This window comes from Symphodus melops (genome assembly GCF_947650265.1).
Source record: "Symphodus melops genome assembly, chromosome: 16".
In the NCBI taxonomy this organism is placed as follows: domain Eukaryota; kingdom Metazoa; phylum Chordata; class Actinopteri; order Labriformes; family Labridae; genus Symphodus; species Symphodus melops.
The window spans coordinates 16934959-16951137 of NC_136706.1; the positions used below are offsets into that span (position 1 = coordinate 16934959).

Consider the following 16179-nt stretch of genomic DNA (forward strand, 5'->3'; position numbering starts at 1 on the left):
CTCAATAGAAAGATGGCAAAGGAGAACGACATGAAGAAGAACAAGGCTTCGGAGGAGGCCCTTTGTATCAGAGAGCTTGAGGAAGTAAAAGCTCAGCTCAGTCTCCAGACCTCGCTCAATGTTGAGCTTTCCAGTGAACTCAAAGCTGAGAAAGAGAAACGTATGGAGGAGGCCATTAGTATCAGAGAGCTTGAGGAAGTAAAAGCTCAGCTCAGCCTCCAGACCTCGTTCAACTTTGAGCTTTCCAATGAGCTCAAGGCTGAGAAGGAGCAACGTATGGAGGAGGCCATTTATGTCGGAGAGCTTAAGGAAGTTAAAGCTCAGCTCAGTCTCCAGGCCTCGCTCAACTTTGAGCTTTCCAATGAGCTCAAGGCTGAGAAGGAGAAACGTTTAGAGGAGCATCAGACTGAGCTGGGCGAGCAGGAGCATCCCTCTTCCGAACTCCAGGCTGAGGTCCCAGAGAAGGCTTCATGGTTCAAGAAGTTCAGACATGCTATTGGACTGAGAAAGCCAAAGTCTTGGAAGAAGAAGAAGGAGACCAGCGCCTAATCCTTCTGACTCCACCTTACCTCCCAAAGAATTCCTCTCCTCTCAACACCATCACCGTGGGTTTTCCCCGGGTCGCTCTGGTTTGTCCCACAAATCCAATAATTGGAAAAAATAAATATTTATTGAATATTAAACAATTGTACTATTCTACATAATGTGTCTTTAACAGACCCATACAATCTTTGTATGGGTTTGTATGTAATGTTGATCATATTTCAGTGTAATAATTCTATTAAAACAGTGTGACATAGTTAAAAAATGTGACTTTTAGTGATGACTCCATAATGTACTATAACTAATGACTGAAACTCACATTTTAAGAAACAATTATTAAAGTACCAAACTTTTACTTCAATGTGTTCATCTCTTGCCCCAAAATTCACCAAAAACAGTCAAAGGCAAGCATTTGTTTTTGAAGGATTTATTTTAGTTTTGTTTTTATGATCTCATCCATTAGGACAGTGAGGTTGAAGAAAATCAGGATAGAATGGGGACTGACATGCAGTAAAGTAGCCAAAGTAGGAGTTGAACCCCGACTGTCCACTTGGAGGATTAAATCCTCCAAACATTGGGCCCAACCTCACCACTAGGCCACCTGCGCCTGCGTTTATAAAAAAAACAAAAAAAAAACACTCTATTGCTTTTCTAAACATGAACGCGATCAGTAATTTTCATAACAATAGCCAAATTAGAATTTGAAATATTTCTTGAATATCAGGATATTTTCTTGTCATGTTTCAATTTAATGAGATGGTACTGCAAGCTATTTTAATTAGTACCATGGCTGAGTGGATCTCAAAAAGCCTTTTGATGTATCAAAATGTCATAAAAGGGAAAATAAAAATCGTGGAAATATACCATTCAGCTGGGCACCATTGGTTTATCTACTATTTGTTTGGTTCCCCTTGAACTTTCCCCTAAAGTACCGCTACTCTGAACTGGGGTTATCAAACAGCAATAAAGAACTGTCCAAACGTTTTTAAGATTCCTCTCTCCACAGAGCAGCGGTGGGTTGCCCAGGAGCCTGAAACACACAGTGATACTCAGCCCACGTTGGAGCGGCAAGTGTGAAATTCTCTTTAAGTTAAGCCGGCTGTCTCCTCTTACAGACGGCAAGCATGATGCAGTTTTCTACTTGAACTTTGCTCTTGGGAGATAGCATGACAATATCAAAGTGTAAGCATGTGTGGAAATGATGGCTCTGATTTTACTGTCCCTGATTCTGCCCAGTTTCTGTGACAAAGCTACTGTTCTCATTCCTGGCCCAAAAAATGCCTGTTTCTATAAATAGTAAGAAGGATTACACATGATTAATATTTCTTAGTACCTCTTTCTGCCCACACTTGCTGTTTTCTTCAGTGATACAAGCCAGAAAAGTAGGCTGTAGGGAATATTCAAATGATAATAAACGTAGCTGATTTTCCAGTCAATCAGATATATAATCAAAGGTAGTTTGAAAAGACAAAAATAGATGAGTTGTGGTTTGGGTGTGCCACACAGGGAGACTATTTATAAAGCATACCAGTCTCATTCCTGTTCCACACTGTGGGATCATTCAGTGACCTTCACTGAAGACTGTGGAGCCTGCTGACTATGCTGCATGGCCAAAAGGGGGAGGAGCAATGAGTGAGGTTTTAAAGTGGAGCAGAACAAGGTTAGCTTTTAAATGTGTTTATGTATTTTTCATTCAGGCGCATCATTCCAAGCATTACTCCATCTGCAAGTGAGGGGATCTTGATAAGCAAAAGTTTGACTTTAAATTGCCTGAAAATCAAAATCTACCTGTCACAAATGCTACTCTTCTATTTCCTCCCTTCAATCCTTGGCTTCCCCCCAAATGTTCTTTTTTTCATGTGATTAAACACCCATCCTGTCCTGCTTCTTAAGAACACTTACACTCTTCAGTCCTAAGTGCGCATTTCAGCATGCGGATGATATCTTCTATGCTATCTGGACCAGAGGCAAACCCAGCTTTTCTGGATCCATGCCATGAAGGGACAGCCTCTCACCGGTGATGTCATCCGTATAACTCTCCCTGAGGACACTGCAGTTGTGGGCTGAATGCAGTATGCATGTGTGCAGATGTAATGGTGCCCTGTATGTGAAATGGGGTTGAATAGAGAGCTCAGGAGGAGAGGACGACAGGCAGAACGAGATTAACACTGCACACGGCTGCATACGTAATGCAAGCAAATCTGGGAGAGCTTTGAGTTGAGGCTTCCAAAAAGAGGTCAGGATATAAAATATTTACATAATTATACATTTCTTCCTTCACAGACTCTGACACCTCTGTGCAGCATTTTACAGTGTCTATATATACAGGTGTGTACTGTTTCAATAAACAAAGTGTACATGTGAGTTTTACAAGCAGCATCTTATTTACTCCAACAATATATATCAAAAGGAAGTTTAGGTTAAAACAGTACACTATAATTGAACCACACAAAATATTTTATATGTATTTTGAGATCTCATGAGACGACAAAAAGCTAAATTATTTTATAATACAGTAATTTAGCTTTTTGTCATCTTGTATATCTGTAAAAGCTAGAAATGTACATTTATGAAACTTGAACATTTTCAAACTACATTACATGGAAGTGTACAGACGTGCTCCATTTAGAATCATTATAATCTCTGGTTTTAGCTTCTGTTAGAAATGTACCCTAATGCTGGAGAAGTGATATGCATATGTGATATGTATGACTTACTTACTGCATGTTTGCATAGTGTTGGGTCGGCTGTGGCTCAGAGGAAGTGCTGTTTGTCTTTCAATGGAAAGGTTTGTGGTTTGATTCCAGCACATGTCAAAGTATCTCTGTAGCACTTTGAGATTTTAAAAATGTAAAGTGCTTTACAAATAAAATGTATTATTATTATTATTATTATTATTATTATTATTATTATCTCAAGAGAAGTTACTGAATCCTAAATGGTTCCCAATGGAATAGCCAGTAAGCAAGTAACATTCAAGTAATGTGAATGTGTACGCATGGGATTAGTTCATACTGATTAGCACTTTAAATAGCATCCTCAGCCTTCATTGTATGAATTGGCGAATGTGACATGACATCTAAAAACAATTTGGTTAGTGAGAAAACCAGAAAAACTCCAATTAAGGAGTCCATTTACATTTTCTGAGCTAAATGATCTGGTAAAATAGAATGGAAAATGTTGACACTAAAATACATTTTTTAAATATTTCTACTGTACCTATCACAACTTTTTAAAATATTTACCTTGATGTAATAATAATAAAAGAAATGCCTCATAAAAGACTCAAGTTATTTGTTTTATTCACACATTTTTAAAGTGGACTCTTAACAACATAATAAAATGAAATCTCCAATCGCTAACTTTGCTGTACGATTGAACAAACAGGATCTATGAGTAATGTGTTGGTCCATGCAAAGTCCCCTGTTTGACACTTAAAACCATTCTGCACTAACACAGTGGGAGAGACAACACTGACCTCTAGCTGTTCTGCTGAAGCACTGAGACTAACTGGTTCAAACTGATGAAGCATACCTTCTTTTCATTAATTAGTGAACTTAGAGAAAAACAATAAAAAAAAAGAATCATGCAAATAAAAAGTAAAGTAGGTGAAAGTAGGTTCATTATAGATTTCAAATGAAAGGGAAATCACCTTGTCAACGTGTCAATCTCTTTTTTAGAATGACACCCTGAGTTTTGACAATCACTCGGGAAAAACAAGTGAGACTAAAAGTCATCATATTCATCATGACGTTACAGGCACTTTGGTTTTCTTCCTTTGCGTGTTTAACTTAATATTTAAGAACATTGATAGTTCACAAACAATGGTAAGGTAAAAAGGTCAGCCTGTAGTTTAAGATATTTCATGGTATTGGCTCTTACCCAGAGACAGAACCCATAAAAGAACATTTGCATGCTGACTGTTCTGTTTTCTTCTAGTCTTTTAGTTGTCGTGCACCCCCCCCCCCCCCCCCCCCCCCCCCATAAAACCATGTAAATCTCTCTGCAGATCTTTTCCCAGGTTGCTCAATTTTGAAAAGAAAACGCTTGACTGCATGAACAGAGAGGTAAAACTTCATCCTTTCAAATAAAAATGATAATAATATTCAAACAGTAAACTTTACCCTGTGCATCTCTTTTTAGATGTGAGCTGGATTCCAACATAAAACCTTGTTTTGCTGCTCCGAGCTGAGGCTTGATACAGTGTTTAGTCCCCGCGTACCTCTTGTGAAGGACTCTGAGGCTCCTCCCGCTCCTCTGCGATGGTGCGGTAATGTTGCGGCTCATTTTGCGCCAGGGGAGAGTCTGTTTGGGTGAACAAGGCCGGTCGAGTTCTCAGCGGTAGTTTCAGCAGGAACTTCCGAGATGTCACCAGATCACCGTAGCCCTTGGTGTGTGAGAAGGCGTAACCAGACCGACGGGTGCTGATTCGCCTGGCAGGTCGGCGGCGAGGTGCAGGTACTGGCAGTGGCTCCTTTCGCACCTTATATCTCACCTGGAATAAGGAGAGAGAGACAAGACTGCACTGTGATATTGCTAATATAAGTGTAATTTCTTATTTAGGAAGTACTGTTATATTATTTCACATTGAAAATATCATTTACATTGATCAAAATCTGTCGTCAGTATTTTTTAAATAAAATGTATCACATTTAGGCTACTTTGCACATTTCTATTACACATCAAGGCACCAACAAATACCAATATTTAAAAAGCTTATATTCTGTATATATAGATGTAATTTAGTTTCTTTTAACAGTTAATTTTGTACATTTACAACGTGTAAGTGTCGACTTTACAACTAGTGCATATCATATCAAAATACAGGTGTTGGTTTTCCTGCTGGGCGTTGCTGCTTGACGCACCTCCTCCAGTGCCTTTTGAACAGGTGTGCCGTGACACCTCACTGAACACCGCAAAGCATTAGCAGATAACAAGTATCAGCTCAATCGTTCTCATTAGCTTGACCTTAATACAATCCAAGGTGTCAGAAGGTCAATCTGAAGGTAAATGTCAAAAAGCTGTGTTTAAAGTACACATTTACATGTAACACATTTGATCATCCAGAGAACACAGGTATATCTTGATCTACCTGATATACAATTCAGGAAGACATAACGGATGGTTCTAGAGTCTATGTCATGTGGTATCTTACCTTGTCATTAATTGACGGCCGGAGCTGAATAAGGATAAACCGGAAAGCCACCACAGGCAGAATACAGAGGAGGGAAGTCAGAAATATGGTCAGCCACACGTTAGGCTGGTTCAAAGAGTTCCTTGCTACACCTGCAGTTTAAAAAAAAAAAAAGACAGACCAGTAGTTAAAATCACTTTATCAGTTTTTCATTGGGGATTTAAGTGACTCTACACAGCGGAAAAGTACTGACCAGTAAAGGGGAAAATTGAGGTGAAGATGAGAAACATGCCGTTGCTGTACATGGTGAATGTGATGGCAAAGTAAGCAGCCAGACTTCCCCATACAAAGAACTGGTTCACTGCTGTCCAATAATGAGTGTCCAGACAAAGCTGAAAAGGTTGTTTCAGTCAAAAAAAACACATTTTTCAATCTGGTAGACGTAATTATTTAACCCCTTGACACCTGAATTTGTTTCCAAGTATTAAAACTTTTTTTTATTTACATGTGTTTCTGCTTTCAAGTCGATGCTAAATTATGTTGAGAACGTTTATTTGAAAATAGCATACAAATAGATAGTACATAAAATTAGAACATACATAGCACATAAAACGGATGTTGTTCTGTCTCTGACTGGTCCTATGACAAACTAATGCGTGCAAAAGTTTCCGAGGTATGTATTGAAAGTGCAACAACCGGCAGTGGAGGAATACAAATGCTAGTTTGGCTGCATTTGGAACGAAAGCGGTTTGATGCAAATTCGCGACAATCGGCGTCAAGGGGTTAATTATATTTGTTGCAAGATAGTTTTCAACTAATTTTAGAGGATCTTCAAGAGAGTGTCTGTCTTTCAATAACCCAGTGTATGTCAACCTGTATTACACTGAAACAGAAATGTGTGAAAGCAGTGTCCTGTGAAACTTTGTGTGATGCAACTTACCTGTAGCATCACCACAACCAGCAGACAGGTCTGTGCCAATAAAGCAAAGGATTGATAGTCAGCAATGTCCCTCCCGTCATCTCGGACGGTGTCACTCATGGCGGCCCATGGGATAAAGAAGAGGATGAGGGAGCTGTAGCAGCTGTGCATCATACAGCGCACAAAGGCTTTCTTACTGAAGTACAGGTTTAACTGGCCTGGGGTGTAGAGCTGAGGGTACTGGAAGCTCCAGCGGTCGTTCACATCCTGCAATAGAAGAGGATGATAGAGTGAGATGAGTAGGCCTACAGGATATACATGCCACAGTAAAAATGCCTGATAATTAAAATGTTAATGATTGTACATTTTGAGTTTGAGTGATCTGAGTCATTCAGAGTGATGATGAATTTCATTTGAATATATACCTGGTCAAAGAGGCTCATGCCAAGGACAGGAAGAGCTGTGTAAAGCAGGTTGTAACAAGTGATGAACCACTCGTCATACACAGTCTATAACCAAGAAAACAGACGTAAAACACAAAAATGTCATGTTAAAAACATTTTTCATTTTTGTTCTGTGGATGGATCAGAACCCTTTTGACTCTAAATTTCATGTTTATATATTTTCAAATAAACTACGTGTGGGAGGTTTTCAGTTTTACAGTACAACAGGTGTGTCGACGAGAGAGAGTTGTTTGCGTGATTTTTGAGATGGTAAATTTTGATCTCTTTCAGGGTGCATTAGCTGACAGTTGTATTTTATTTACATGGCTCAGTGTGTCAACAAACTGTATTTGTCTATGACATTTAATTGAAACCCTCTGGGGAGACTCTTATTTGACATGGTGGGATAACTTCAACTTTGAAAAAAAATGGAAAAGTCTCACTTGATTCCTATGGTTTGGCCTTTGCCTTAAATGTAATACAGTAATTCTGTTCCAGTGCATGTTTCTCACCTGTGCAGAGAAGCCGCAGAAGAAGGCATACCAGAAATGCACCAAGGTGAAGGTGAAGTTCTTGTAAAAGAAATAACGAAGGAACTTGCACATGCGTAGGTAGGACCAGCGACCGTGAACCAGCAGGAGGCGTTGAAGGTAACGAAACTGTGCAAAAGAGAAGTCACTGGAGAGAACTGCCTGCATGCCCTCCTGACCGCTGATTCCCACACCGATATGAGCAGCTGAAGGATAAATAGAAATAATTATTTTACTGCTGTTTATTTTGAATACAAATACAACTCGTTGTTCTTTGTGGATCTTTTTATTTGTTGACCTTTTATCATGCTGACATCGTTCGCCCCATCGCCGATAGCCAGAGTGACCGCCTGCTTATATTTCTTGACCAGCTGAACCACCTGGGCTTTCTGCAGAGGCGTGACCCTGCAGCAAATTACAGTCTGACACATACAAGCAGTCCTTAGCAGCTCCAGCTGCAAGTTATTCTCCAAAGCAAAGGCCTGAGGACAAAGGGTAAGAAGGGATTACAGTACAATGTTAGTAAGGTGACGTGTTAACTCCCCAAAAAGCTTCCTTAGGCCTTCCTTCCTTAAGAACACAAAAAGAGAACAGGTTCTTTCAACTGTGAGAGTACAGTTCATCCAATGGTACATGTAAACAAGTCTAAATAATGTACTGCCTTTAAATACAAATGTGTATAGTTTGAATGAAGTTCAATTACTTTCTTAAACTTTTAGACAAACGTAAAATAAAAAATAAAAATAAAAAAGGACTCTAGAGTCCAGTAGGAAGACAGACAGTATACATTTTTTAAAAAGATCTGTTGCCTTAGCAGCTCCAGAAAGTAATGCCTGAATAAGCCTTACCAAACTGTGTCCATTTATAATGAGGGCATATTGTCCATCCACCTTCTCATCCTGCACGTTCTCAGTCTTTTTCAGCCAAAACAGGCCTGAACGAGACTTTATCACTGAGGGCTCATCTGCAGATCCAGGACACATTGTTCGTCTTGCGTTTCTGAAAGTAGGAGGACATGGAGAAGCTTGTGTGAGTTTGGTATTATGTTTTTTTTTTTTTTTTGTTAAACTATATATTTTATAAATAGTGTTACATAAGCTGTTTTTGTTACCATGTCCAGCTGACTGTTTACCAAACTGAGTTAGCCATACTTCTGAAGGCAAGGAGTGTCCTGCAGCTATAGCTTTATCTGTGTCTTTGTAGCTTTAAACTGTATGTAGCTGTCATGTGCACATGTAACACTAGTTTTTCTCTAGATCGCTCAACATTTATGAAATACATGTGCAAATCACCAGATACTTGTTAAACTGGCTATTTAAAGTGTGTCAGACTTACTGTAGCTCCTCTTTGACTCCTTCAGCTGTATTTGCTGACACAATAAAAATCTCGCTCATTTCCTCTCTCAGCATGTTGCAGGAGTAGCCAATGTTCTCTGCTGTCTCTGTTAAGAACAGTCACAGTGATGCAATAACATGCAAAACATTCATTCTGTGACATATTAAGTGTGTAATTTGGATAAAAAAATAACTTAACTTGTGACACTTACCCTGTTTATCCCCAGTCAGCACCCAGATTTTGATGTCAGCTTTAGCGAGTTGCTCTATGGTCTGTGGCACGCCATCCTGCAACTTATCCTCCACAGCTGTAGCTCCTAAGAGCTAGAAAAAAGAGAGCATAGAGGTTATCATGAACAGTTACATTCTATTTTATAAATTTGAGTACTGAACACTTTAGACTACTTTTCTCACTATTTTCTTGAAAGTGAAAATCAACTAAAACCCAAAACACAGGCTAGTGCTAAAATCTGCACAACAAATCTGTGGTATTCCCAGGCAGTGTTATCTTTTCATGACATCCTATTAATATCCTTTAATGTGTTAGGATATACAGACAAATTGTAAACAGGCAACTTTTCTACAAACCAAGAAGCTAACCAGCCAGTTGTTGAGTCAATCAAACTTTCTGACAAAGTGTTTAGTCAATAATCTAACCATTAGATCTTTCTCTATCTCTTCATAAAGTTCATCTAGTTTCTCCTCTCGGTCGTCCATGGCAGTGCTGGCCTCGTGATGGCGCTGTTTCCACTCCTCCACATAGTTCTCATCCAAGTCCTTATAGGCCAGAGCCAGGGTACGAAGGCCGTCACCTGCATACTCCTGTGTTGGTTTGGCAGAGGAAAGCAGTTAATTTATAAATAATAATTGTACACTTACTTTCTTTTAACATACACATTACAATAATCCAACTTCGACTCACATTGAGGTGTCCTATGGTTATTTCCTTTAGCTTGTTACAGGAGGGGTGTAGCCTTTCAAAGATGATGGTGTCCGCTCCTTTGCAGAATAGTGTCAACTTCCCTTCAGGGCTTCGCACTGGAGATCGTGATTAAAGTCAGCAGGGGAAGCAAAGTCATCAGATTAAACAAACGTGTCATATTAATGTTAATTGCATAAATTATAATAAACATCTTTGTTTTTCTACACAAACGTAGTCTGTTGTCTGCATCAACATAAAAGAAACATGAAACTTTATGCTGCTGCTTTACCTATCACTGACATTCTCTTGCGGACATTATTGAAGTCAAGAACAGCCAGAAGTTCATAAGTCACTTGTTTGCCCATCTCCCAGGCCGTGATGGTCTCTGGTGTGCGCGAGCGGAAAACAAACCCAAAGTTTCTTGCTGCGGTCACCAGAGCGCCCTCATCGGGGGACTGAGCTTGATAAAACAGCTCACCTAACGGATTGGAAATAGTGGGAAGAATGAAAACATTAAACGTGTAAAAATGTCCACAGTGGGATGCTTGGCAATGTGCTCCTTCATATTCAGAGTCCAAGGGCTTGACAATTTTAAATCATACTTATTGAGATTTCAATACTTCATAAAGGCATGGCATAATTAACTTGAGTAAAAAAAAAAACCATCTGAGAGTATCAAAGATAAATGATTATTATTCGGTAAATTTAATAATTTATTTTGAAACAACTGCAACAGCCAGAAAGAACATGAGTAACGTCATTCGTTTGCTTTAAAAAACATTATAAGAGCCCCTTGACAAGCAGTAATGAAAATGTCCACCAGAGTGTGCTCACCCTCTTTCTTTTCCTCTGGCATGACCGTGTGGCACAGAGCAAGCAAGCGGAAGAAAGACTGAGCCTCCAGGTTTCCCTCTTTTATGGTCTCTCCGAGACTGTGGTCATGAAAGACGAACTTTGGATCAGCCAGCTGGTTCCACGAGAAGTCCACTTTCTCTGTCTTCTGCAGAAAAAATAAAACAGAAGAGTTAGACTGATTCATTTATTACACACAGTTACAGGGTATACAGAATCCTTCTCTTTACCTCTGTTATTTCTACCCGTTGTCCAGAGAAGTCAAACAGCTCCCCTGAGTGAAAAAGAAAAGTCAGCCCGTGCTGATGTGTCTATTCAACGCTTTAGTTTTCCTATAAGGAGGGTTTCTAACCATAAGCTTTTCCATTGATGGAGCACTTGTTAAAGGTCATGATGTTCTGTGTCAGTGTGCCGGTCTTATCACTGAAGATGTATTTGATCTGGCCCAGCTCCTCATTGAGGGTGGTGGTCCTGGCCTGGGCAGGAGTGTCACTTTTGGGGTAATACATCTTCCTGTCCCAGTCTATGTAGAAGCTGTTCCCCAGGCGGATGATCTCCACACTGATATGAAGACATGCAATATTCAGGAAAAAAAACAAAACAACCTCATTATACTCTAAATTTCATAATAAAGTGTTTTGCCTTTCTGTCGTTGAACATACCTGACATAGAGAGAAATTGGCACAACCGTGTTGAGGACGATCACGTAGGACCAGAAGCTTAGGAAGGATGTGAGGGAAGCGTTGACCCCTGGTTCACGAGGAAGGAAGACAGTGAACACTGATCCCTCCCTCGTCTCCCAGATCGCATTACCAATGGCCAAAATGCTGCACATAGATGCCAGGAAACCAAATATCTGGCAAAATAAAGATAGTCATGAAAAACATTGCAGTAAAGAAAGAGGCAATTTTAAAAAAAATCCACCTAAATTTAAAAAGAAATGATTTTATGAAAGTGAGAAACATGTTTAGTTGTTTGGTTGATATACATATATTTAGGAATAGCCTTAAAGTAACACAGTTCTCCAATTTGAGTTAAATATGTAACATCTAACATCAGCAGTTTTTGCACTTGTGTGTGTGCATGGAAACTTACACACAACACCAGGACGTTCATTAAGTGGTCAATACTCGTCCGCTTGAATATCGTCCTTCCACTGTTCTGCATCAACTTGGTGTCAGGACCTGCAAATGTGAAATCTCTTTATTACACATTGTAATCGAGCAGATGGAGGCAGCGGTGATTGAATATAAAACCTTCCTCTGCAGATTGAAGATAAGCCATCGCTAACATAGTCATATCGAGACACAGATAAAATACACGGCATGTCTCTTGGTGTTTTTATCAAGCAGCTCGTTAACACCCAATCAAACATTATCTTCCAGAAAGATTGATGTACAGTTACTCAAATTGTTTTCCAATCAGAACCTTCTAGATTAGGATGTCAAGGCCTTTCAAGCTTCTCGGAGAGTTTGTAGACACTTGTGTTTGTTTCTTTTTTTGTTTTTTTCCTATCACTTGTTTGGATCTTTAAGTGCCTCATTCATGGCATAGCGCTGCATTTACCTCCAAAGATAACCAGTCCAAAGCACCACTCTGTGTTCCTTACAGTACATCCTCTGAGCAGCACCTTGTCGTTGTCCAAAGAGTGCGTTTGACCATTTACAGTCAGGACTCCTTTGAACTTATCTAGACGGTTGTTTGGAGGCTCACAATGCACTTCACCTTAAAGAGACAGAGGCTAAGGATTAGCAAAATCATGCACACAAACAGTTAAAATGGGGAATAAATGCAAAGTTACAACTTGTGATAGTTTGGTTTCTTATTCTCCTTTGATTCAGAACTATGTGTTGTCAACTCTCTTTTTTTCAGCTTCTCACCATTGAAGCCAGCCAGTGCCTCAATGTTGTCCCCCAACTCTCCTGTTACAGTCAGGGCCTGTTTCACCTTCAGATTGGTTTCACTGGAGGAGATCAAGAGGACATAAACGAACAGTTTGCAACTGAAGGGAAATCAAAACAGTATAAGAGACGCCAGCACTTCAGCTATGCACGGACGCACAAACGCACGCGCAGTTCCGCACACTCACCCATCCAATTCAGCTGTTTCTACATAGATAAGATTGAGAGGCTCACTGCTGGACAGCAACAGAAGATCTGCCTAGAAGTTAACGGATCAATTACAGCACAGAAAACAAACTGAACGTATCAAAAGAAATTAAAAAATAGAATCTTAACAATCACTTATGGACTCAGGCTATTTGAATGCAACAGTGGATACTCACTGTGACAAACTGATTATTCTCCAGTTTGATTATATCTCCAACCTGAACGTTCATCCATTTTTCTGTTTTCAGTCTAACAAAAAATATAAGCAGAAAACGTGAGATCACAATAACAAAAAAAGTCATGATTTAAAGCTGAGAAATGTGTAGCAGTGAGTGTAGTTTTATCAAAAATCATTTCTGAATATAAAAAAAATGTTATTTTCAGCTTCAGTGACTTACTCTCCATCGATCAGGACCGTGACCGTGCGGTTATTCACTTGATTGTCACTTTTATGCCTGTTCTAAACAAATGATGAAAAGGAAAACAATGCTGGTCAGTCATTGGATGACTGATTATTTTTCTTTATATTTGATGTTGTGTGGGATTCTTCTTTAGTTTCAGGCTCACAATTTATCTTACTAATCAAGCTTACTATGTCATCGCTGGCGTCTTTTACTGCTGTTATAGACAACACCAAAAGAAGAGGGACTGCCGTGGTGAACCAGGAGAGGGAGGAGACTTGAGGGATGACCTATCAACAAAACACACACTTATGTTTATCAGTGCTGTGTCTGTTAGAGTTACATGGATAACACCAACATCTACAATTCTGCTCCTGTAAGTGTACCTGGAGGACCATGAGGAAGAGGAAGTAGGCGTTGGCGAGCCTCCTGAACTGCTCAAACAGGTTGAGAGGCAGGAAGGTGAACATGTTGTATTTGGAGGTCTTGATGGCATTGTTCTGACAGAGTGAAAGTGTATTTTAGTAAAGCGATATTATCCATTCACCAATTTATTTTTCCCATACACAGAGAGTGTTTGTGTGTACACTCACGACATAGCGGAAAGACAAGTTGAAAGGTCTGTCATTAGCTCGCAAGCGTCTCTCCTCCTCTGTGAAGAAAAAAGTAGGGATGGAGGTATTGCAGCAGCTTTTAGGCTATACAGTTAAGTTTCTTATCACCACATTGCCATGTACTGTACATGCTACATTTATGCTATTAATCCAGCTACTCTAGGTTATTCATTCAGTGATTTAACAACTTCAAAAAGATAGCATGCTTCATAGCTCACCTCCTTTTTCCTCTTTCCCACACAGCTGTCCAAAATATGACGTTACCGACCCCATCTTTAGCTCAGTTTCTTCATACTGCACACCTACAGAAAGAGCATTTGTAAACCCATTTCAGGTGGTTATACAGTAAGTAAAGCAAAGAGTCATTTTTATGTAGTCAGACCTCATCGAGATGGCAACAGAAAGGGGAAACTGTGTGACAGGGAACTAGAATATTTACAGTGCATCATGCTTGTTTAAATCAACACTGTATATCAAGGTTTTTGGACAATGCAGTGATTTGCAGCAAACAATGAGCACCTGATGAAATACATTCATGAGAAAGAGATGCAGATTTTGTTAGGAAAGGATAAAAGTGAAGGGAGATAACTTTAAGCATTGAGGTCAATTAATATGAATTATAAAGATGAGACAGTGAGGAGTAAATTCACTTCACTATATGCTGTAGAGCATAATTTCACTTTTGAGAGTCTCTACAAACTAAGTTAAATTAAACAAAGCATGACCACAGTGACTGAGCTTTGACTGTAAAGATATGCTTCTTATTTGCCACAACAGCCACAGAATTCAAGAAACACTTCAGTGGATTTTATATAAAAAGGTTACATATGATTTCAGTTACACAAAACAAGTCAAAGTTTCCCTTGTGCTACTATGAGGTTTCATCCTTTATTCTTTATTGGTGCTGTAGAGCTGTAAAGGCATCGAGCCACTCCCTTCTCAACCCTTTGTACCTGAGAAAGATCCTCGGCAGATAAACACTAAGCTCAAGATAGTGATACAACAATGAATATAAGACATTGACTACATAGCAGAACATCTATTTTCCCCCTCTTACTTGTGTTTTTAATGCCACTTTGTCAAGCTCATGTTAACCAAATGTAAACCAGAAGATTATCCAACACCAATAGTGAACTTCAACAGTGCTACTTGAACAATAATGGATTTGGTTTGATGTAGATTTAACCTAAGCTTTCCCCAAAACCATAAGGTTTGACTCACTCTGTTGTTCCATTACTGTCTCACATCTTTAAAATCATGCAAATGTAGCATGACTGAGCCACTAGGCCTTGGCATTGAGTCTCCTTCGGGATCTTCGTTCACAAAATTGCTATTTTCTAAGTGTTTTGAAAATGAGAGAAAGTCAGCAACATACCTCAAACAAAAATGGGATTCTTGTGCCCTAAAATCCCGATCACACGTACACAGTGGGCCAGAGGGCCACATACAAAATAGGGACAATAATTCTAATCCTCCCTTGGTTTCCGTCTCAGATAAAGTAAACCCAGTCCCTTGTTTGAGTCTCTTTAAAAAAAATCCTGGCACCAACTTAGTCCAAAGGCAGAGAAAGTAGTTGAGCTGGGGCCTCCAGCTGAATGAAAGACATGCACGATAGAAGACAGGTGAAGCGGTGCTGTGGTGAGAGAAGCACCTGCCGGGGAGGTTTCAGGTTTATACAGGAAGAGCTGGGCTCAGCTTTGCACCTAACAGTCCAGGGCCTGAACAAACAGAGAAGCGATCTTTGGACCTGTATGGTGAGACAGGCAGGAGTGGAGGGGCAGTAAAACAACAGTACAGGTAAATGGCTCCAGCCAATCAGAGACAGCATGTTGGTTGTGATCTGAGCAGTCAGTTAGGCTTTGTAACACACCTTGTGATGGGTGTGCAAATTTCGACTGACAACATTTTTCTCTAATTTTCAATATCAGCTCCTTTAGTCCCATTATCATTAAGCCTGTATCAGAAGTGTACAATAAGCAACACCTTTGTTGTATGCTCAAGGAAAAATATGAATTAATGACTTACTGAGAGTGAGTCTTATCTCTGAATGTTTGACTTTGATATGCACATCCATGAGCTTCTGAAATGAAACTAAATACCTGGACTTCTATACAAAGGAACACTGTTGTCCAGGGGACCTCAACATGAACCGCTTGCTAAATTAGCTATTGTGTGTATGAAAGCACAGCAGTGTGTGAGCTGGGTTTGTGCCTGCATCCACTGAGACATTAATACATGTATGCACTGACACAGTATGCATGCACAGAGACACAGAATGTATATATAAAAAAAAAGTTCCAGAAACTTCCAGAGATTGTGTATTTTAAAATGTAACACAATTTAAGATTTTTATAGGCATCTATTTCCAGACCGCTCATG

At 39.6% G+C, this 16179-nt stretch overlaps 1 protein-coding gene and 1 long non-coding RNA gene across 2 annotated transcripts; both read right to left on the reverse strand.

The window, feature by feature from the left end:
* Positions 1 to 1672: 1672 nt before the first annotated feature.
* Positions 1673 to 13656, reverse strand: LOC306836612 (putative phospholipid-transporting ATPase IM; the record flags this gene model as incomplete). The annotated part of the gene is made up of 26 exons (XM_079363788.1): positions 1673 to 2644; positions 4766 to 5038; positions 5699 to 5829; positions 5931 to 6069; positions 6618 to 6863; positions 7022 to 7105; positions 7552 to 7775; positions 7868 to 8051; positions 8418 to 8772; positions 8905 to 9010; positions 9116 to 9227; positions 9561 to 9725; positions 9826 to 9941; positions 10115 to 10303; positions 10660 to 10825; positions 10908 to 10951; positions 11030 to 11238; positions 11340 to 11533; positions 11773 to 11861; positions 12244 to 12402; positions 12558 to 12640; positions 12767 to 12837; positions 12962 to 13034; positions 13184 to 13245; positions 13378 to 13476; positions 13573 to 13656. 26 exons carry the CDS (start codon positions 13654 to 13656, stop codon positions 2567 to 2569), a joined length of 3735 nt encoding a protein of 1244 aa, XP_079219914.1. The 3' UTR covers positions 1673 to 2566.
* A 153-nt stretch (positions 13657 to 13809) lies between these two features.
* LOC306837276 lies at positions 13810 to 15212 on the reverse strand. The gene is made up of 3 exons (XR_013780908.1): positions 15176 to 15212; positions 14019 to 14102; positions 13810 to 13838 (listed from the first exon to the last, which is right to left on the reverse strand). It is a non-coding gene; the product is annotated as an uncharacterized lncRNA (long non-coding RNA).
* Positions 15213 to 16179: the final 967 nt, after the last annotated feature.